This window comes from Schistocerca nitens, unplaced genomic scaffold (genome assembly GCF_023898315.1).
Source record: "Schistocerca nitens isolate TAMUIC-IGC-003100 unplaced genomic scaffold, iqSchNite1.1 HiC_scaffold_519, whole genome shotgun sequence".
Taxonomy (NCBI): Eukaryota; Metazoa; Arthropoda; class Insecta; order Orthoptera; family Acrididae; genus Schistocerca; species Schistocerca nitens.
The window spans coordinates 716,776-739,470 of NW_026046052.1; the positions used below are offsets into that span (position 1 = coordinate 716,776).

General features: G+C 58.2%; 1 protein-coding gene across 1 annotated transcript; it reads right to left on the reverse strand.

Annotated features, from left to right (window-relative positions):
• Window positions 1-7,311: 7,311 nt before the first annotated feature.
• Window positions 7,312-8,091, reverse strand: LOC126232528 (uncharacterized). Its single transcript, XM_049942772.1, has one exon. The coding sequence runs from the start codon at window positions 8,089-8,091 to the stop codon at window positions 7,312-7,314; it is 780 nt and encodes a 259-aa protein (XP_049798729.1).
• Window positions 8,092-22,695: the final 14,604 nt, after the last annotated feature.

The window sequence follows — 22,695 nt, forward strand, 5'->3', positions numbered from 1 at the left end:
GCGCGCGGCCCAAAACGGCCCTTCTCAGGGCCATCAGAGGACGTCGGGAAGGCGTTGATTGTCGTGCTTGGCGCGTTGTGTTGTCTTGTTTGGGTGGCCGTGCGTGCATGCGCCGGGGTGTGTGTGTGTGTGTGTGTGTGTGTGTGTGGGGTTGGTTGGTGTTTGTGTGGCGTTTCTGTATGACCCTTGTGGGTACTGTGTGCGTGCCGTGGTGGTTGGATTGTGGGGCCGGTGGCGGTAGGCGGCGGCGCGCGGTAGCGGAGCGGTTGTGGCCGTTTTGTTTTGTGTTTTGTATTTTGTGCGGCGGCCGACGGTTGGTTTCTCATGTTTCTGGAGACTCTGTTTGTTTGCTTGCTTTGCGGATGGCGCGTCTTGTTTGTTATGTGTGTGTCCTCTCTGTGTGAAAGGGGGACGGGGACGTTGAGACGTGGAAGTGGCCGGCGGGAATTGGGAAGGCGCGGTGGCGCCTCGGAGACGGCGGCGGCCAGCCACCCGTGGTGACGTCGTCCGGCTGTTTGTTTGTGTGTATTTGAAGGGGTGGGGTGGGATGACGTCGATTGTGATTGTTGGCGAGAGCGGCTGTGTACGGGAGGGAGGGTGGGGAATTGTGGTGGTTGTTTTAACGGGGCTAGAGAGAGAGGCTGGGCGGCAAGACCGACAAAAGTTTTGCTCGCGACGGAGAGATGTTAGTGGCCCTGAAAAGGGCCGTTTTTTTTGTGTTGCGCGCGTGCGGTGCCGTGCCGCGGCTAAGCGGTTTAGGCGCGCTCGCCGCGGATGCGGCGCGCGAGCTGGATGTCCTTGGGCATGATGGTGACGCGCTTGGCGTGGATTGCGCACAGGTTGGTGTCTTCGAAGAGGCCGACGAGGTAGGCCTCGCTGGCCTCCTGCAGGGCCATGACTGCGGAGCTCTGGAAGCGCAGGTCGGTCTTGAAGTCCTGGGCGATCTCGCGCACTAGGCGCTGGAACGGCAGCTTGCGGATGAGCAGCTCTGTGCTCTTCTGGTAGCGCCTGATTTCTCGCAGGGCGACGGTGCCCGGCCTGTAGCGGTGGGGCTTCTTGACGCCGCCGGTGGCGGGCGCGCTCTTCCTCGCCGCCTTGGTGGCGAGCTGTTTGCGCGGCGCCTTTCCGCCGGTGGACTTGCGGGCCGTTTGCTTTGTGCGGGCCATAGCGGTTAGCGGTGCGTGCGGTAGCGAAGCGTCCGGTGCTGCCTTGACAACGGGCCCGCGCGGGCCCGTGCTGCGCTTATATGCCCTCGGTGCGCGTGGTGGGGGGAGGGCGGGCCAGAGTCTATATAGGGGGGCGGCGCGCGCTCACGGCGCACCGTAGCCGACTCGCTAGCGCCGGGTGAGGAGCTGCCGCTTGTGCTTTTTTTGTTGCTTGAGGAGGAGGAAGAATGACAGGCCGCGGCAAGGGAGGAAAGGGGCTGGGCAAGGGTGGCGCCAAGCGGCACCGCAAGGTGTTGCGCGACAACATCCAGGGCATCACGAAGCCCGCCATCCGCCGCCTGGCTCGCAGGGGCGGCGTGAAGCGCATCTCTGGTCTGATCTACGAGGAGACCCGCGGAGTGCTGAAGGTGTTCCTGGAGAACGTGATCCGCGACGCGGTGACGTACACTGAGCACGCCAAGCGCAAGACTGTGACGGCCATGGACGTGGTGTACGCCCTGAAGAGGCAGGGGCGCACCCTGTACGGTTTCGGCGGTTAGGCAGGCAGCCGGTGTGCTGTGCTGTGGCCTTCCCGCGGCCGTGCCGTTGCCCGTGCTTGGTGGGAGAGACGAAAAACGGCCCTTTTCAGGGCCACCACACTGTTCGGAAATTGAAAAGTGCGAAAGGGTCTGTGTTGCCTGCCTGCCTCTGTGTGTGTGTGTTTGTTGTTGTTGTTGTTGTTGTTGTGCGCCTCTGTTGCTTTGCGTGCGTGCGTTCCGTTTGGAGTTTCGACGTGACGTGTGTGATGATGGATGCGGGAGGGCGCGGCTGAGTCCGGTGTGTGCGTGGTTTGTTTGTGGCGCGGGCCGGATCATCGATCGGATCAGCTGTTTGGTTTGGTTTGGTTTGTCCTGTGCCTGTGTGTTTGGAGAGCGCGCGCGGCGGCCCGCGTGTCGTCCGTCGTCGGGCCGTTACGCGCTCTTTTAATTATGAACATATTAACAATGATCACATCACATTATTGGTGTATTGATGTCGTTGTCGTTGTTTGGAACGCGACTGTGCGTGCGTGGAGGGGTGCAGAAAAAATGTGTGTGTGTTCGGCCACACGGGCTGTGGACAAGATGGCGGACGTGCGCCGGCGCTGTGGACGTTGTTGTAAAGTGCGGCGAGGACGACGGAAACTTTGCTTTGGACGTAGGTTTGTGTGGTGGCCCTGAAAAGGGCCGATTGTTGTGAGGCGAGCCGGCAAGGCAAAGGCGCGTTTGCGTTTGCGTGCAGGGAGCACGCAAGCGCAGCGCCGCGGTCCCTGTTTAGGCCTTCTTCTCGGTCTTCTTTGGCAGCAGGACGGCCTGGATGTTGGGCAGGACACCACCCTGTGCGATGGTGACGCCCGACAAGAGCTTGTTGAGCTCCTCGTCGTTGCGGATGGCGAGCTGCAGGTGGCGCGGGATGATGCGCGTCTTCTTGTTGTCGCGGGCCGCGTTTCCGGCCAGCTCGAGCACCTCAGCCGCGAGGTACTCCATGACGGCGGCGAGGTAGACGGGCGCCCCGGCGCCGACGCGCTCGGCGTAGTTTCCCTTGCGCAGGAGGCGGTGGATTCTGCCGACCGGGAACTGGAGCCCAGCCCTGCTTGAGCGGGACTTTGACTTGCCCTTGACTTTGCCTCCCTTTCCGCGTCCGGACATGGCGTTTGGCTAGTGGCGTAAGCGCTAAACACGTAACCGTAACGGTGCGAGCCGCAGCGAGTCGAGCAGCGGAGTGCGTGCGTGTGCCGGCGGCGGCGGGGTGGGGGTCCCTTTATGGGCTCGGGTGCGGCGGCCGGTTGCGCGCGCGCCCCATTGGTCGGCGGCCGCAACAGGGCGAGCTGGTAAAGGTGCGGTGTTGCGGTAGCGGCGGGTGCCACTGTGTGGGGAGACGCTGACTAGAGCGGAGCGCTTGCTGCCTGTTGTTGTACGTTCGAGATGCCGCCCAAGACTAGCGGGAAGGCCGCCAAGAAGGCCGGCAAGGCGCAGAAGAACATTTCGAAGGGCGACAAGAAGAAGAAGCGCAAGAGGAAGGAGAGCTATGCCATCTACATCTACAAGGTGCTGAAGCAGGTGCACCCCGACACGGGCATCTCGTCGAAGGCGATGAGCATCATGAACAGCTTCGTGAACGACATTTTCGAGCGCATTGCGGCCGAGGCGTCTCGCCTGGCGCACTACAACAAGCGCTCGACCATCACGTCCCGCGAGATCCAGACGGCTGTGCGGCTCTTGCTGCCTGGCGAGCTGGCCAAGCACGCCGTGAGCGAGGGCACGAAGGCGGTGACCAAGTACACGAGCTCCAAGTAAGGAGGAGGTTGTTACTTCGGCTCTTGGAAGGAAGGAAGGAAGGAAGGAAGGAAGGAAGGAAGGAAGGAAGCTCCCTCCGTTGCGAGAGCGGCAAAACGGCCCTTTTCAGGGCCACCAAATTGCCTTTGCGGGAAGAGCGGAATTGTTTGTGTGTGTGTGAGTGAGTGAGTGAGTGAGTGAGTGAGTGAGAGGGGCGGCATAGCTACCCGGTTTGGTTGGTTGCGAGGCAGCTGGTGGTGCTGCTGTGCCGTGGTGGTGTGGTCTCGAATGTGGTTGTGGTTGTGGTTACTGGGGTACGGCCGCGAGGGTTTGGTTGCCGCCGGTGTGACGTGGAATGCGTGCACGAGTCTTGGCGTGGTTGTTTGTCGACACACAGATAGATCGATAGGAGGTGTTGGTGCTGTCTGTGGCGCTGATTCATGTCTTTGTCTCCGTCTGCCCGGTTAGTCACGTGACTGCAATTGAAAGTCCTCGCGATTGATTGATTGTTGGATGTCACCGTTACGGCCGTCTGTTGTCACATCATACATGATGGCGAGGGTGAAATGTTGTGTTGCCGTCGACTATTCCCTTTGCTGTACGGCGCGTTGGTGTGTGTGTGTTGGTGACGTTTTAAATGGACGTGTCGTACTATCATCCATTACGAAGTCGCCAAGAAATGTACGGGCGGGTGGGGTAGGCGACACGCACGGTGGTGTACCTATTTGGCCCTTGATTTGATGATAGCCGTTTCTGCAGTTTGACTGATGATTGATTGGACTGTTGTGCGCACGCACGTCATTCACGGTGCACGTGTGTTCGGTTGAGTACAGTAAGCGTGAGGCTAGACGACGACGGTCGTTGTTTGTTGTTATGGGCGTACACGCGTTTCGTTGGTCTGTGTCCCCCGGTGTGAAATGGCAGGTGTGTCGGTGATGTGATCCGATCCGGCGGCTCTGAGTAACTGTCAATATCGGCGCGGTACACCGGCGTCATGGCAACGTGTCGGTGTTCACACCAGTCGCACTGTGGCACCGTCGGCGCCGCGAACGGTGACGAAAGGCTGACCTTTGATCGGTCGAGTGTCGTGTCTGGGCAGAACGTGTGGAATGAGCAAAACTGTTGGGGACGGAAACAATGGTGGAGGAGGGGAACGGAAAGTAATAAAACAAACAAAATGGAGAAGCAATCACCGGAAAACGAAGCAGGGAAAAACGGAGAGGCGCTGTCTATAGCAACGGAACGTTCCCGTGCATTGCAGCCGCACTGAAAGGCGTTTACGGCGCGGCTGCAGGTGTCGGCCGTGGTGACGGCTGAATTGCATTGCCTTCCCGGATGAAACGTTCGCCGACATGGCTCGGAGGAGGAATCTATGAGAATGCGTTGCCCTTGCCTGCCGTTTCGTGTGCCCTCCTGTTGTGTACGCTGTTGTTGTCCGGTGTAGCGAAGGGTGTGTATGTAGGGGTGTGTGTGTGTTTAGTGGGGAATTGGAAGGTCGATAGCTGCCGTCACGGTCAAGATAACGCAGTCAAAGGTGTCGCGAAAAAGTGTGTTAGCCGTGGTTGGTTGGTTCGTGTGTTTTAAAGAGAATGGACGAGAGAGAGAAAGTAGGTGGAGAGTGCGTTGCGTGTTGCCTAACTGCGTCCGCGAATATGGCAGTAGTTGGTGGTGGGCGTGCCCTTGCATGTGGCCCGGAAGGCGTGTCCGTTTCGCGGTAGTGGCACCGCTGCTGGCATATTCGGGAGATGGGAGGGGCGCGAAAGGAGAAAGGAGACGCGGAGGCTTTTAAAGACGGGGAGGGCGCGTGTGGGTGGCTCGCGCTGCGCTCGGCGGTTGTGTTTGTGCAACAAATGTGTTGCCGGGAGGGGACCGTTGTTGTGGTGCGGTTGTAGCCTCAGACGCGGCCGGCAGTGAACGTGAGACGACGGATGCGGGCCGGGGCGGCGCATGTCGCCGGTGCCATGCCTTTTAAGAGCCGCGTGGTCGGGGGTGTGCGCACCGTGTGTCGTGTTGCGAGACAGCATCATTTGTGCTGCGTGGCGTGGCGTGGCGTGGGGGCGAGGAGAGCGAGCCGCGCGGTGTGCTTGTGCGCCGGAGAATGGCACACTGCGCCTGCCCGTTGAGGAGGCCGATGGCCGTGGTGTGGTGGAAATGGAGCGCGTCGGACGTGCACCAATGAGAAAGAGAAACAAAGCGGCGACAACGAACGAAAGGGGGAGGGAGGCCATTGTGTCACATGCGGCGGTGGGAGGAAAAAAAAAAAAACAAACAAACAAACAAACAAGAAACGAAGACGTAAGAAAGAGGAGAAACAACAAAGAGAATGAGTCGTGCGTTCGCGAGGGGGGGTGCGCGTGTAACTCCGGTACGCGCAGTGCCGGAGCCCAACGGCTGTGTCGTCGACGCCAGTGCTTGTCGGCCGAATGGGTGCGGGAATAGAGGCAGCGTCGGCACGGAGAAGCAAGCAAGAAGGAAGGACGCACGCGCGCTGCGGCGTTTGGCGCGGTTTGCGGCTGGCGCCTTTGGTGGCAACGGCCGGGACAAGCAGCGGTGTATGGTGGTGTGCGGGGCGGACAGGGGCGGCGGCGGTGGTGGACTGGGAGGAGGCGAGGCGGCGCCGACGGTGGCGTGTGGTACGGCGAAAACGGGACGGACGGACGGCGGATGTTGGAGAGGCGCCGCGCACGCAGACACATGGAAGGAAGGAAGGAACGAACGCAAGGGAACAAATGGAGGGGGCGAATGTGGAGATGCGGGCAGGCGGTGGTGTTTGTGGGCATGTGGTGGGGAGAAGGGCGGGGGCGGGAGGACAGAGGCGAGGCGACTGCGTGCTTGCTCGCTCGCTCGCGTGTCTTTTGTTTTTGTGTTTGTTTTTCCATCGTTTGGTCGCCTTGGAGCCTGTCGGTCCCGTCCGTGTGTGGCCACGCTTCGGGTGCGTGTATGTTTGTACGTTTCGTTTGTTCGTCTTCTGCAGCAGAGGCGGTGCGCGGCAGTGGGAACGCCTGCCTGGCGGCTGGGACGGCCAGCAAATGCGGTTGGATGGGCGGCCACAGCACCGCACCTGTGCCCAAGGAGGCGACGCTGGCGGCGGGGCCCCCTCGGATGCGGCCGGCTGGGGGCTGTGTGCGCTGCCGCTGCCGCTGCCGCCGCCGCCGCCGCCGCCGCCGCCGCCGCCGCCGCCGCCGCCGCCGCCGCCGCCGCCGCCGGTGCTGGTGCTGGTGCTGGTGCAGCAGCAACAACGACGAACAACGAGTAAGCAAGAAGAGGACGAAGCGGATGGCTGGTGGGTGAGTGCATTTATTTAGGCGGTCGACAAGGCAGTGCGTGATGTGGCGTTGTGACGGGGGTTTGCTCACGTGGCCTCGTTTGTGTTGATGCGCAGGAAGATGAGATGCGGGCAGACGCAGACGCGTACAGAGAGACGAGCCCGGTCTGCAGCAGGATGTGTGGCGCGGCGCGCCGAGTGCAGAGCAGCGCGCGCCGCCTGGGCCGGGCTGGGCCCGCCCGGCGGCGGGCCGCGCTGTTGTCGCGGACGTGAGCGCCCCCTGGCGGGTGGTCGGAGGCGGCGCGGTGGACGTGTGTCCGGTTGGCCAGTGCACATTGCGAGTGGCTGGCTGGCGGTCGGCGGCGAGACGGGAGAGGAGGTATGTGTCGCGGGCGCCTTTGCTGCGCTGCGTCGTTGCGTGCCTGGGCGTGCGCCTGTCGACTGTGTGTGACTGTGTTGGGCGTTGTGCCACGTACGTGTGTGCTCGGCCGAAGGCGTCGGAAGAAAAAGAGAGAGAGAGACGGGCGGGAAAGTGGGTCGGTGTGCGTGCGTCGCCCGTGATGCGATGATGTCGCGTCATGTCATGTCATGTCTTTGCGAAACGGCTGCCGAGAGGTGTGTGGTGGCGAGCGGGAATGTGCGTTTGGTGGTTGCCGGCCGGCCGGCAGTTGTTGGTGGTTCCTCCTGTGTGGTTGTTTGTGCTGCTTTGATGGCAACGTGGAAGGACGCCGGTTTTTCCGTGCCTTGCGTGTGGTTGTGTCGACGGTGACTGGTTGGGGGTGTGCGCCGATGCACGTGCCATGTTGTTATGTTTGGGTCGTGAGTGTGTTTTTGGCTGTGTTGTTGTGTACGGGAAGGGGGAGAGAGGAGGAGGCGGCGGCGGCGGCGGCGGCGGCGGGGGTGATAGTGCGTGCAGTAGTGCCGTTGCGACGGGCGTCGGGTGGAGCCGTGCGTAGTGGCGGAAAGGTGTAGGTTGCGGGAAGCGAGCCCGTCGCGTGTCGTCGTCGACGACGGGGTCGCGTGCGCTGTGAATCGAGAGTGGCGGGAAAGGGGCAGCGTGCCGCTGTGTCGTGGTCGTTAGCAGAGGCCTGTGTGCCTGTCCGTTTGTTTTCTGTCGGACGCTTGGTGCGAGGTGTTTGTTTTGTTTTGTTGCCGCCGCCGCGGTTGTTTTTGTTTGTCGGCTGTGCTGTGTCGGTGGGTCGGCGAGCTGTTTTGCGGTGCGTGAATGTGTTGGTGCAAAAGTGGCGGCGGCGTCATGGCTGCGACCGCGACGAGCCGCGGGCGCGCCATTGATGATGTTGAACACAGAGCGGCTGTGTGCAATGGGAGGCCTTGTGTACGGGTAGCGGTGTTGTCGTACGTGCATCCGGCCCGGTGCGGAAAGCGCCGTTGCGGTTGCGGGTTGCCTCTGGTCGCGACGTGTGGTGCTCGGCTTTGTGGGTTTTTTTGGTGCCCCTTTGGCCGGTGGGTGGTGTTTGTTGTTTTGTGTGTGTGTGTGTGTGTGTGTGTGTGGTCGGTCTCTTTGGCGCTCGGTATATATCTGCCTCCTGCTCGGTCTTGTTGTCGACGTCGTCTGTAGTTTTTTGCGGCTTGCCGACGACCGACCGACCGAACTACTACCTACCTGTGACAGCTACGTGTGGCGCCCGAAGGTGAACGTAACGTGACCTCGGCGCCCTTAGCCTAACCTAAGATGTCCGGCCGTAAGGTAGGTGCGGCCACCTGACGCCTCACGTCCGAACGCTTAACCTAACTTTGACGCCTAACCTAACTTTAACCCTTAACCTAACCCACGTCCACCTAACGTAACCTAACCTAACCCAAGCGACGCCAACCCTAACCTAAGGTGTTGTACACTGCGAATGTCGAAGGCATGTTATAGTCTTAGGTGGAGAGCACTACACGCAACAAGCGGCTACACGGGTAGCAGGGGTTGTGTGGCGTGGGCTGGGCGGTTTTGTTAGGTTAGATGGCCTTGGGCAAGTACAGAAAGGGGGCAACAGCAGCCTCAACGGGTGCGGGGACCAAGCAGCAATCGGTATCGTTTGTTAATTGTCAACTGTCGAAGCTGCGTTGGTACAGTACCGGAACCGCAAGCGCTGACAGAGAAAGCACCGAAGCTCTGCAATCGTGATAAGGTACAGAAAGCTGGCTGACGCCAGGGATAAATTCTGCCGAAATTGTCACAAAGGTACAGACGGTGTTTTAGAAAGGCTCGATTGCATGCAACCGGTGGTGGTGTGTTCGTCGCTGTTTGAGTAGTAGTTTTGATCCTGTAGTGAAGTAGAGGTGGATGGTTCCTGTGAAATATTGTGGGTGGAGGTTACACCCAACAACCGAGCTAGGTTTAATAATAATTGGCTCCTTTGACCGACCTCCCGACGCAGCAGCATTAGTGGCAGAACAACGGAGAGACGGATTTTGGAAACACATTTCACATACATTTTCCTCAGCATGTTAGGGTCTTAGGTGGAGATTTCAATTTACCCGATATAGACTGGGACACTCAGATGATGTTCAGGACGGGTGGTAGGGGGACAGAGAGCATCGAGTGACATTATACTGAGTGCACTGTCCGAAAATCACCTCGAGCAAAATGAACAGAGAACCGACTCGTGGAGATAACATCGTGGACCTACGGATGACAAACAGACCCGAACGTGTTTCGACTCTGTATGTGCAGAACAGGGACGCAGTGATCATAAGGCCGTTGCAGGGAGGACGGTGTATCTATCTGTTTTGGCTAGCAAGAGTAATAGAAGGCAGATTTGCAGACGACCCGACAGATGAAAAGGCAAATGCCTGTTCCGACACTGACAATGTTGAGTGTTCATGGAGAAAGTGCAAGGCAATGGTAAAAATGCGTTTTTAGACAGGTACGTGCCGAGTGTCGAACTGTGAGGGATGGGAAAAAAAACCCACCGTGGTATACTACAACAACAACGTTAGGAAACTGTTGCGAAAGCAAAGAGAGCTTCACCCAAAGTTTAAACGCAGCCAAAACCTCCGAGACAAACAGAAGCTAAACGATGTCCAAAGTGTGAGCGTAAGGAGGGCTATGCGTGAAGCGTTCAGTGAATTCGAAAGTAGAACAAACCCTATGTACCGACGTTGACAGAAAATGCTAGGACGTTCCGGTCTTGCGTTGAATCAGTAAGTGGCTCGAAACAGCATATCCAGACACTCCGGCATGGTGATGGCATTGAAACAGAGGATGACACGCGTAAAGCTGTGAAATACCTAAACACCTGTTTCCAAAGCTGTTTCACAGAGGACGGACCGCACTGCAGTTCCGTCTCTAAATGCTCGCACGAACGAGAAACCGGCTGACATCGAAATAAGTGTCCAAGGAGGAATGGGAAAGTCCGCCGGACCCGACGGGATTACCAATTCGCGATTCCTACACAGGGTACGCGAAACAACCTGCCCCCCTTCTAACAGCCGTGTACCGCAAGTCTCTGGAGAGGAAGGGAGGGTTCCAAATGATTGGAAAAGAGCACAGGTAGTCCCAGTCGTCGAGCAGATGCGCAAAAACCATAGACCCATATCTCTGACGTCGATGTGTTGTAGAACATGTTGTTTGCTCGAGTATCATGTCGTTTGTGGAAACTCCAGAGTCTACTATGTAGGAATCCATGTTGGATTCCGGAAACAGCGATCGTGTGTGAGACCCCCAGCTCGCTTTATTTGCGCATGAGACCCAGAAAATATGAGATACAGGCTCCCAGGTGGATGCCATTGTCGTTGACGTCCGGAAGGCGTTCGATACAGCTCCGCACCGTCGCCTGATAAACGACGTAAGAGTCTACAGAATATCAGACCAACTGTGTGGCTGGATTGACGAGATGTTAGCAGACGGAACACAGCATGTTGTTATCAATGGAGAGACAGACGTCTACAGACGTTAAAGTAACCCCTGGCGTGCCACGGGGGAGTGTTATGGGACCATTGCTTTTCACAATTCATATCATATAAATGAGCTAGTAGATAGTGCCGGACGTTCCATGCGTCGTTTCGCGGATGATGTGCTGTATGTAGTATACAGAGAGGTTGCAGGACGATCGGCAGCGGATAGGCACCCGGTGCAGGGAGTGGCAACTGTCCCCTTAACATAGACAAATGTGATGTATTGCGAATATACAGAAAGAAGGATCGTTTATTGTATGATTGATTATATGATAGCGGGACAAACACTGGTAGCTGTGACGTCTGTAAAATATGTATCTGGGAGTATGCGTGCGGAATGATTTGGAAGTGGAATGATGATCAGATAAAAGTAATTGTTGGTAAGGCGGGTACCAGGTTGAGATGCACTGGGAGAATGCTTAGCAAAAATGTAGTCCATCAACAAAGGAGGTGGCTTACAAAAACACGCGTTCGACCGACCCATACGTGAGTGTTGCCCACCAGTGTGGGATGCGTAGCAGGTCGGGTTGACGGAGGAGATAGAGAAAGGTCCAACGTTTCGTCACAGGGTTATGTGGTAACCGTGATAGTTAAGTGGCAGACTCTGCAAGGGAGGCGCTCTCTGCATCGCGGTGTAGCTTGCTCGCCAGGTTTTCGAGAGGGTGCGTTTCCGGATGAGGTATCGAATATATTGCTTCCCCGTACGTATATACCTCCCGAGGAGATCCCGAATGTAGTAAAAGTAGAGAGATTCGAGCGCGCACGGAGGCTTTCAGACAGTCGTTGTTCCCGCGAACCATACGCGACTGGAACGGCAAAGGGAGGCAATGACGACAGTGGCACGTAACGTAAAAAGTGCCCTCCGCCACACACCGTTGGGTGGCTTGCGGCGTATAAATGTAGGAGGTCGGCTGTCGTGTGTGCTTGGAGGCAGATTCGGTGTGTCTGTAGTTGCGGACGGCGGTCAGCCCCCCTCGCGTAAGCGGCGAGGGGCGGCGGCGCTCGGTTGGCCGGTGCCGATGTTGCGCAGGCGGCGCCCGTTTTGTTTGCGGCGGGCAATTTTGTGAGAAAGGGGCGCGAATGTTGGCGGGCGAGGTGGCCCGACGGCTGCGGGCCGATCGGGAAACGGTGGGAGGGCGATGGGGCGGCGGAGGTGCGTTTGCACGGCCGGCATCGCCGCACGCCTCCGCTTGTGTGGCTGTGGCGGCGGCCGCGCTGGCCGGGCTGGCGCGGCGACGGTGTGGCACTTTTGCCGAAGGTTTGGCCATTGTGGCGGGTCGTCGGCTGGGGCTGTGGGGGCGGCATGTGGGCGGGGGCGGCGATTCTCGGCGGGCCGAGCCAGGCTGTAGCGCGCGGTAGCTGCAGTTTGGCCGTGGTTTGCGGCGCTGCCGTGGCGACTGGTTGGCGACTGTGGTGTGGCCGTGTGTAGCCCCATCCTCGGTGGTTTGAACGGCGCGGGTGGTTGCGGCGCAGGTTTGGGGCTGGTCCGCACAGGCTGTCGGACGTTGGGCGGTAGCAAGCGCGGGAGGCGCGGCGCGGCGGCGCGCAGAGTGGCGGCCGCTCTCTCGGCCGTCCGCGCCCGCCCGCGACACTGGCTGGGCCTGGCGGCGCGGCGGCTATTCTCTGCCGCCGTGCTTGCCGCCTGCCGCTCTCGCTCTCGCTCTCGTGTGTGTACGCGCGTCGTCGAAATAATGGCAGATCAGGCGGCTACGAACGAGACTGCTGCGGCACCCGCCGCCACCGGCACGACGAAGAAGGCCAAGTCTGCGGCGTCTGCGAAGAAGCCGCGCGCCAAGCCTGCGCACCCGCGCACCTCTGAGATGGTGACGGCCGCCATCAAGAGTCTGAAGGAGCGCGGCGGCTCGTCGCTGCAGGCGATCAAGAAGTACATTGCCGCGCACTACAAGCTGGACGCGGAGAAGCTGGCGCCCTTTATCAAGAAGTACCTCAAGTCGGCCGTCGTGGCTGGCGAGCTGGTGCAGACGAAGGGGAAGGGCGCGTCCGGCTCTTTCAAGCTTGCCGGCGCCGGCGGCGGGGCGGCCGAGGGCGGCAAGGCCCGTGCCGGCGGTGCGAAGAAGAAGCGCGCCGCTCCGGCCAGCAAGGAGAAGAAGGGCGCCCGTGCGGCCGGCGCAAAGAAGGCTGGTGGCGTGAAGGCGGCGACCGGTCGGAAGGCGGGCGCCGCCAAGAAGGCGTCTGCGGCGTCGGCGGCTCCCGCGGGTGCGAAGAAGGCGGCTGCGGCCAAGCCGGCCAAGGCCAAGTCGCCGTCGAAGGCGAAGAAGGCCGCGAAGGTTCCGACGAAGAAGCCGAAGGCGCCGCGCCCGAAGAAGGCGACGACGCCGTCTAAGGCGAAGGCTTCGCCCAAGAAGAAGAAGTGAAGTTAAAGTAAAGAAAGGAAAGGGGAAGGAAGGGAAGGGCTGGCGCTTGACCCCGTCGTCCCCCACCCCCCTCCCCCGCGTCGTCTAGTGGCGCGCGATGGCACGGCTGCGCGCGGCCCAAAACGGCCCTTCTCAGGGCCATCAGAGGACGTCGGGAAGGCGTTGATTGTCGTGCTTGGCGCGTTGTGTTGTCTTGTTTGGGTGGCCGTGCGTGCATGCGCCGGGGTGTGTGTGTGTGTGTGTGTGTGTGTGTGTGGGGTTGGTTGGTGTTTGTGTGGCGTTTCTGTATGACCCTTGTGGGTACTGTGTGCGTGCCGTGGTGGTTGGATTGTGGGGCCGGTGGCGGTAGGCGGCGGCGCGCGGTAGCGGAGCGGTTGTGGCCGTTTTGTTTTGTGTTTTGTATTTTGTGCGGCGGCCGACGGTTGGTTTCTCATGTTTCTGGAGACTCTGTTTGTTTGCTTGCTTTGCGGATGGCGCGTCTTGTTTGTTATGTGTGTGTCCTCTCTGTGTGAAAGGGGGACGGGGACGTTGAGACGTGGAAGTGGCCGGCGGGAATTGGGAAGGCGCGGTGGCGCCTCGGAGACGGCGGCGGCCAGCCACCCGTGGTGACGTCGTCCGGCTGTTTGTTTGTGTGTATTTGAAGGGGTGGGGTGGGATGACGTCGATTGTGATTGTTGGCGAGAGCGGCTGTGTACGGGAGGGAGGGTGGGGAATTGTGGTGGTTGTTTTAACGGGGCTAGAGAGAGAGGCTGGGCGGCAAGACCGACAAAAGTTTTGCTCGCGACGGAGAGATGTTAGTGGCCCTGAAAAGGGCCGTTTTTTTTGTGTTGCGCGCGTGCGGTGCCGTGCCGCGGCTAAGCGGTTTAGGCGCGCTCGCCGCGGATGCGGCGCGCGAGCTGGATGTCCTTGGGCATGATGGTGACGCGCTTGGCGTGGATTGCGCACAGGTTGGTGTCTTCGAAGAGGCCGACGAGGTAGGCCTCGCTGGCCTCCTGCAGGGCCATGACTGCGGAGCTCTGGAAGCGCAGGTCGGTCTTGAAGTCCTGGGCGATCTCGCGCACTAGGCGCTGGAACGGCAGCTTGCGGATGAGCAGCTCTGTGCTCTTCTGGTAGCGCCTGATTTCTCGCAGGGCGACGGTGCCCGGCCTGTAGCGGTGGGGCTTCTTGACGCCGCCGGTGGCGGGCGCGCTCTTCCTCGCCGCCTTGGTGGCGAGCTGTTTGCGCGGCGCCTTTCCGCCGGTGGACTTGCGGGCCGTTTGCTTTGTGCGGGCCATAGCGGTTAGCGGTGCGTGCGGTAGCGAAGCGTCCGGTGCTGCCTTGACAACGGGCCCGCGCGGGCCCGTGCTGCGCTTATATGCCCTCGGTGCGCGTGGTGGGGGGAGGGCGGGCCAGAGTCTATATAGGGGGGCGGCGCGCGCTCACGGCGCACCGTAGCCCTACAACAAACCAACATTTATCAACCACCGGGGAACTTCCATCCCGGACCACTTCATTTGCGCAAAATCTATATATACACACTTCAGCCCTCCATGGGCAGGGGACAGCACGGGGTCAGATCATCTGCCGCTAATAACACGAACGCACCTAATGCACTCACCACTTAACAACAAAAACAGAAAAACCATAATCGACATTAAACAGCTAAACGTCCAAAAATACGAAGAGGAACTCACGGAGAGCCTACCACCAGCTAAAGAAATCGCAAGCATTGAAGAGCTGGAACAATATAACAATAACATCATACAGGCAATCACGAACGCTACAATAAACAACGCGCCGATCAAAGTCATTAAACCCAACGCAGACAGAATACCGCAGAGAATACTAAGTACAATTAAAGAAAAAAGACGCATCTACAAGCTCTTCAAACAAACAGCTGAGTGCGAATATAAAAGAGAATGGAATAGATTAAACAATTTGGTCAGGCAGCAGCTGAAAGAGTTCAGAGCAGACAAGTGGGCAGAAATAAGCAAGAACCTAGATCACAGGCAAACAAATAGATACTGGCATGCCTTTAGAAAAGTAACAGGAATCCACCACAAATCAGATCCACCCCTTTACCATGACGGAAATATTATAACAGACGACAAACAAAAATCTAATATATTTAGAGAAGTTCTAGACGAAATACACAGCTTCCCAACCGACCCAAAATTCGACCTAAGACACGAAAGGGAGATCACCCTCGAATTAGACAAACTGCAAAAAACCGTCGTTACACCGACAGAAGCCGAAGCAGCGCTAACGGCGGAAATTTCAGACACAGAAGTGGAGGAAGCCATCCTAAAAGGAAAAAACAGCACCCCGGGAAAAGATGGCATCAAACGAATCCAGATACGATTGGCCCCTAGAGAAAACATAATCACCTGTCTAAAGACCTTATACAATGCGACCTTGAAAATAGGCAACATCCCAATACACTGGAAAGAAGCGAAAATAGTAATGCTCCCCAAACCAGGGAAACCACCCAATGACCCAAGATCTTATCGGCCCATCACCCTACTTCCTGTAATAGGAAAAGCCTTCGAGACAATAATCAAGAACAGGCTAATCGCCTTTACGGATACAAACCACCTAATACCTGACTGCCAATCAGGATTCAGAAAGAATCACGCCACCATAGACCCAATAGTACAGCTATGTAGCGGCGTCACAAGAGGCCTAAACCTCCTGGATTGCGCCGCTGCCATATTTCTAGACATTGAAAGGGCGTTCGACAAAGTGTGGCACAAGGGCCTATATTACAAGCTCCTAAAAATGGGAGTACCAGCGAAAATCACCACACTCTTGTCGAACATCCTCGAAAATCGCCCATCCAAAGTCGTCGTCAACGATGCAGAATCAGACCCATTTACGCCAAAAGCTGGAGTCCCACAAGGAGCCATCATATCTCCCCTGCTATATACACTGTACACGGCAGACATCCCACTACCCAACAAGTGGAACGAGGGTCTGACACTGTACGCTGACGACACAGCGTACTGGTGCCATACACCAACAACACAAGACAGCAACAGACAAACTCAAAACTACCTATCCCTCTTAGAAAGCTGGCTCAGCCAATGGAAAATTAAGCCTAACGCAAATAAGACGCAACTTATTCTGTTCAAACACAAACGAGCCCGCACGCGCAAACAGAACCAAGAAGACTGCAGGCTACAACTATGGGGACAAACTATAAAAGCGAAAGACACAGCAAGATACCTGGGCATTACACTCGACAAATATATGTCATGGGAGGCACACTCAAGAGACATCACAACAAAAGCTAAAACAAGACTCAACCTACTCCGCCTACTCAGAGGCAGGACAAACGGAGCCAAAAGGGATACAATGATATACACCTACAAAGCTTTTGTCCGCCCCGTACTGGAATATGCCGCTCCGGTATGGATGGCGAACAAAACAGTGACTCGGAGGTTAATGGCAACAGAAAGGAAAATACTAAGGACAACAGGCCAGATGAACCCCAGGACACGAAACGAAGTAGTATACAGGAACGCACAAGTGTACCCCCTAAGGAAGAGATGGCTAGAATTAACCGCTAAAATCGGCACCAACAGATTACGCAATAGAACAGCCACAACAGACATTCTTCTAAGAAATTACACCGTACTGAGGTACCCAAAAACAAAATACCCCTATCCGCCAACAGTAATCAAAACAAGCATTAAAGCAATAGATGCAAATTCAGCAACAAACTTCACTGACGATGACATACAACAGGACACCATAAAACACCTACAAGACGAAGAATCAGAAGAGGAAGACGACACATAAAAAGAGAACGAAATTCGCGACCACACACTAACAAGACAACAAAGAAGAGAAAACAACAAAACACAAGAAAGAGAACATTCAACAGATCCTTGCTGAGGTTTTAGGGAGGTTTCCCTCAGCACACGGGCAAATGCCAGGATCTCAATACCCTCCCACGCGACAGAAAGCGATATCTTACGAGACGAGAGAGTCAGAACAAGATTAGGGAACCCAAACCCCACTTCTCAAAATAAAAAGTGCCACCACAGCATACCTTAAGTTAAGATAAGGCACCAAAGAGCAATAGGCTCTCCATGTGCCCGCCTCACTCCCTCAGGGTGAGGAATGAAAGATGAAAAAAAAGAAAAAAAAAAAAAAAAAAAAAAAAAAAAACGTAGCCGACTCGCTAGCGCCGGGTGAGGAGCTGCCGCTTGTGCTTTTTTTGTTGCTTGAGGAGGAGGAAGAATGACAGGCCGCGGCAAGGGAGGAAAGGGGCTGGGCAAGGGTGGCGCCAAGCGGCACCGCAAGGTGTTGCGCGACAACATCCAGGGCATCACGAAGCCCGCCATCCGCCGCCTGGCTCGCAGGGGCGGCGTGAAGCGCATCTCTGGTCTGATCTACGAGGAGACCCGCGGAGTGCTGAAGGTGTTCCTGGAGAACGTGATCCGCGACGCGGTGACGTACACTGAGCACGCCAAGCGCAAGACTGTGACGGCCATGGACGTGGTGTACGCCCTGAAGAGGCAGGGGCGCACCCTGTACGGTTTCGGCGGTTAGGCAGGCAGCCGGTGTGCTGTGCTGTGGCCTTCCCGCGGCCGTGCCGTTGCCCGTGCTTGGTGGGAGAGACGAAAAACGGCCCTTTTCAGGGCCACCACACTGTTCGGAAATTGAAAAGTGCGAAAGGGTCTGTGTTGCCTGCCTGCCTCTGTGTGTGTGTGTTTGTTGTTGTTGTTGTTGTTGTTGTGCGCCTCTGTTGCTTTGCGTGCGTGCGTTCCGTTTGGAGTTTCGACGTGACGTGTGTGATGATGGATGCGGGAGGGCGCGGCTGAGTCCGGTGTGTGCGTGGTTTGTTTGTGGCGCGGGCCGGATCATCGATCGGATCAGCTGTTTGGTTTGGTTTGGTTTGTCCTGTGCCTGTGTGTTTGGAGAGCGCGCGCGGCGGCCCGCGTGTCGTCCGTCGTCGGGCCGTTACGCGCTCTTTTAATTATGAACATATTAACAATGATCACATCACATTATTGGTGTATTGATGTCGTTGTCGTTGTTTGGAACGCGACTGTGCGTGCGTGGAGGGGTGCAGAAAAAATGTGTGTGTGTTCGGCCACACGGGCTGTGGACAAGATGGCGGACGTGCGCCGGCGCTGTGGACGTTGTTGTAAAGTGCGGCGAGGACGACGGAAACTTTGCTTTGGACGTAGGTTTGTGTGGTGGCCCTGAAAAGGGCCGATTGTTGTGAGGCGAGCCGGCAAGGCAAAGGCGCGTTTGCGTTTGCGTGCAGGGAGCACGCAAGCGCAGCGCCGCGGTCCCTGTTTAGGCCTTCTTCTCGGTCTTCTTTGGCAGCAGGACGGCCTGGATGTTGGGCAGGACACCACCCTGTGCGATGGTGACGCCCGACAAGAGCTTGTTGAGCTCCTCGTCGTTGCGGATGGCGAGCTGCAGGTGGCGCGGGATGATGCGCGTCTTCTTGTTGTCGCGGGCCGCGTTTCCGGCCAGCTCGAGCACCTCAGCCGCGAGGTACTCCATGACGGCGGCGAGGTAGACGGGCGCCCCGGCGCCGACGCGCTCGGCGTAGTTTCCCTTGCGCAGGAGGCGGTGGATTCTGCCGACCGGGAACTGGAGCCCAGCCCTGCTTGAGCGGGACTTTGACTTGCCCTTGACTTTGCCTCCCTTTCCGCGTCCGGACATGGCGTTTGGCTAGTGGCGTAAGCGCTAAACACGTAACCGTAACGGTGCGAGCCGCAGCGAGTCGAGCAGCGGAGTGCGTGCGTGTGCCGGCGGCGGCGGGGTGGGGGTCCCTTTATGGGCTCGGGTGCGGCGGCCGGTTGCGCGCGCGCCCCATTGGTCGGCGGCCGCAACAGGGCGAGCTGGTAAAGGTGCGGTGTTGCGGTAGCGGCGGGTGCCACTGTGTGGGGAGACGCTGACTAGAGCGGAGCGCTTGCTGCCTGTTGTTGTACGTTCGAGATGCCGCCCAAGACTAGCGGGAAGGCCGCCAAGAAGGCCGGCAAGGCGCAGAAGAACATTTCGAAGGGCGACAAGAAGAAGAAGCGCAAGAGGAAGGAGAGCTATGCCATCTACATCTACAAGGTGCTGAAGCAGGTGCACCCCGACACGGGCATCTCGTCGAAGGCGATGAGCATCATGAACAGCTTCGTGAACGACATTTTCGAGCGCATTGCGGCCGAGGCGTCTCGCCTGGCGCACTACAACAAGCGCTCGACCATCACGTCCCGCGAGATCCAGACGGCTGTGCGGCTCTTGCTGCCTGGCGAGCTGGCCAAGCACGCCGTGAGCGAGGGCACGAAGGCGGTGACCAAGTACACGAGCTCCAAGTAAGGAGGAGGTTGTTACTTCGGCTCTTGGAAGGAAGGAAGGAAGGAAGGAAGGAAGGAAGGAAGGAAGCTCCCTCCGTTGCGAGAGCGGCAAAACGGCCCTTTTCAGGGCCACCAAATTGCCTTTGCGGGAAGAGCGGAATTGTTTGTGTGTGTGTGAGTGAGTGAGTGAGTGAGTGAGTGAGTGAGAGGGGCGGCATAGCTACCCGGTTTGGTTGGTTGCGAGGCAGCTGGTGGTGCTGCTGTGCCGTGGTGGTGTGGTCTCGAATGTGGTTGTGGTTGTGGTTACTGGGGTACGGCCGCGAGGGTTTGGTTGCCGCCGGTGTGACGTGGAATGCGTGCACGAGTCTTGGCGTGGTTGTTTGTCGACACACAGATAGATCGATAGGAGGTGTTGGTGCTGTCTGTGGCGCTGATTCATGTCTTTGTCTCCGTCTGCCCGGTTAGTCACGTGACTGCAATTGAAAGTCCTCGCGATTGATTGATTGTTGGATGTCACCGTTACGGCCGTCTGTTGTCACATCATACATGATGGCGAGGGTGAAATGTTGTGTTGCCGTCGACTATTCCCTTTGCTGTACGGCGCGTTGGTGTGTGTGTGTTGGTGACGTTTTAAATGGACGTGTCGTACTATCATCCATTACGAAGTCGCCAAGAAATGTACGGGCGGGTGGGGTAGGCGACACGCACGGTGGTGTACCTATTTGGCCCTTGATTTGATGATAGCCGTTTCTGCAGTTTGACTGATGATTGATTGGACTGTTGTGCGCACGCACGTCATTCACGGTGCACGTGTGTTCGGTTGAGTACAGTAAGCGTGAGGCTAGACGACGACGGTCGTTGTTTGTTGTTATGGGCGTACACGCGTTTCGTTGGTCTGTGTCCCCCGGTGTGAAATGGCAGGTGTGTCGGTGATGTGATCCGATCCGGCGGCTCTGAGTAACTGTCAATATCGGCGCGGTACACCGGCGTCATGGCAACGTGTCGGTGTTCACACCAGTCGCACTGTGGCACCGTCGGCGCCGCGAACGGTGACGAAAGGCTGACCTTTGATCGGTCGAGTGTCGTGTCTGGGCAGAACGTGTGGAATGAGCAAAACTGTTGGGGACGGAAACAATGGTGGAGGAGGGGAACGGAAAGTAATAAAACAAACAAAATGGAGAAGCAATCACCGGAAAACGAAGCAGGGAAAAACGGAGAGGCGCTGTCTATAGCAACGGAACGTTCCCGTGCATTGCAGCCGCACTGAAAGGCGTTTACGGCGCGGCTGCAGGTGTCGGCCGTGGTGACGGCTGAATTGCATTGCCTTCCCGGATGAAACGTTCGCCGACATGGCTCGGAGGAGGAATCTATGAGAATGCGTTGCCCTTGCCTGCCGTTTCGTGTGCCCTCCTGTTGTGTACGCTGTTGTTGTCCGGTGTAGCGAAGGGTGTGTATGTAGGGGTGTGTGTGTGTTTAGTGGGGAATTGGAAGGTCGATAGCTGCCGTCACGGTCAAGATAACGCAGTCAAAGGTGTCGCGAAAAAGTGTGTTAGCCGTGGTTGGTTGGTTCGTGTGTTTTAAAGAGAATGGACGAGAGAGAGAAAGTAGGTGGAGAGTGCGTTGCGTGTTGCCTAACTGCGTCCGCGAATATGGCAGTAGTTGGTGGTGGGCGTGCCCTTGCATGTGGCCCGGAAGGCGTGTCCGTTTCGCGGTAGTGGCACCGCTGCTGGCATATTCGGGAGATGGGAGGGGCGCGAAAGGAGAAAGGAGACGCGGAGGCTTTTAAAGACGGGGAGGGCGCGTGTGGGTGGCTCGCGCTGCGCTCGGCGGTTGTGTTTGTGCAACAAATGTGTTGCCGGGAGGGGACCGTTGTTGTGGTGCGGTTGTAGCCTCAGACGCGGCCGGCAGTGAACGTGAGACGACGGATGCGGGCCGGGGCGGCGCATGTCGCCGGTGCCATGCCTTTTAAGAGCCGCGTGGTCGGGGGTGTGCGCACCGTGTGTCGTGTTGCGAGACAGCATCATTTGTGCTGCGTGGCGTGGCGTGGCGTGGGGGCGAGGAGAGCGAGCCGCGCGGTGTGCTTGTGCGCCGGAGAATGGCACACTGCGCCTGCCCGTTGAGGAGGCCGATGGCCGTGGTGTGGTGGAAATGGAGCGCGTCGGACGTGCACCAATGAGAAAGAGAAACAAAGCGGCGACAACGAACGAAAGGGGGAGGGAGGCCATTGTGTCACATGCGGCGGTGGGAGGAAAAAAAAAAAAACAAACAAACAAACAAACAAGAAACGAAGACGTAAGAAAGAGGAGAAACAACAAAGAGAATGAGTCGTGCGTTCGCGAGGGGGGGTGCGCGTGTAACTCCGGTACGCGCAGTGCCGGAGCCCAACGGCTGTGTCGTCGACGCCAGTGCTTGTCGGCCGAATGGGTGCGGGAATAGAGGCAGCGTCGGCACGGAGAAGCAAGCAAGAAGGAAGGACGCACGCGCGCTGCGGCGTTTGGCGCGGTTTGCGGCTGGCGCCTTTGGTGGCAACGGCCGGGACAAGCAGCGGTGTATGGTGGTGTGCGGGGCGGACAGGGGCGGCGGCGGTGGTGGACTGGGAGGAGGCGAGGCGGCGCCGACGGTGGCGTGTGGTACGGCGAAAACGGGACGGACGGACGGCGGATGTTGGAGAGGCGCCGCGCACGCAGACACATGGAAGGAAGGAAGGAACGAACGCAAGGGAACAAATGGAGGGGGCGAATGTGGAGATGCGGGCAGGCGGTGGTGTTTGTGGGCATGTGGTGGGGAGAAGGGCGGGGGCGGGAGGACAGAGGCGAGGCGACTGCGTGCTTGCTCGCTCGCTCGCGTGTCTTTTGTTTTTGTGTTTGTTTTTCCATCGTTTGGTCGCCTTGGAGCCTGTCGGTCCCGTCCGTGTGTGGCCACGCTTCGGGTGCGTGTATGTTTGTACGTTTCGTTTGTTCGTCTTCTGCAGCAGAGGCGGTGCGCGGCAGTGGGAACGCCTGCCTGGCGGCTGGGACGGCCAGCAAATGCGGTTGGATGGGCGGCCACAGCACCGCACCTGTGCCCAAGGAGGCGACGCTGGCGGCGGGGCCCCCTCGGATGCGGCCGGCTGGGGGCTGTGTGCGCTGCCGCTGCCGCTGCCGCCGCCGCCGCCGCCGCCGCCGCCGCCGCCGCCGCCGCCGCCGCCGCCGCCGCCGCCGCCGGTGCTGGTGCTGGTGCTGGTGCAGCAGCAACAACGACGAACAACGAGTAAGCAAGAAGAGGACGAAGCGGATGGCTGGTGGGTGAGTGCATTTATTTAGGCGGTCGACAAGGCAGTGCGTGATGTGGCGTTGTGACGGGGGTTTGCTCACGTGGCCTCGTTTGTGTTGATGCGCAGGAAGATGAGATGCGGGCAGA

What these genes read in the sequence shown, in the direction of transcription:
- LOC126232528 (XM_049942772.1), bottom strand. Translation starts at nt 8,091, where the DNA reads ATGCACGTACGACAACACCGCTACCCGTACACAAGGCCTCCCATTGCA.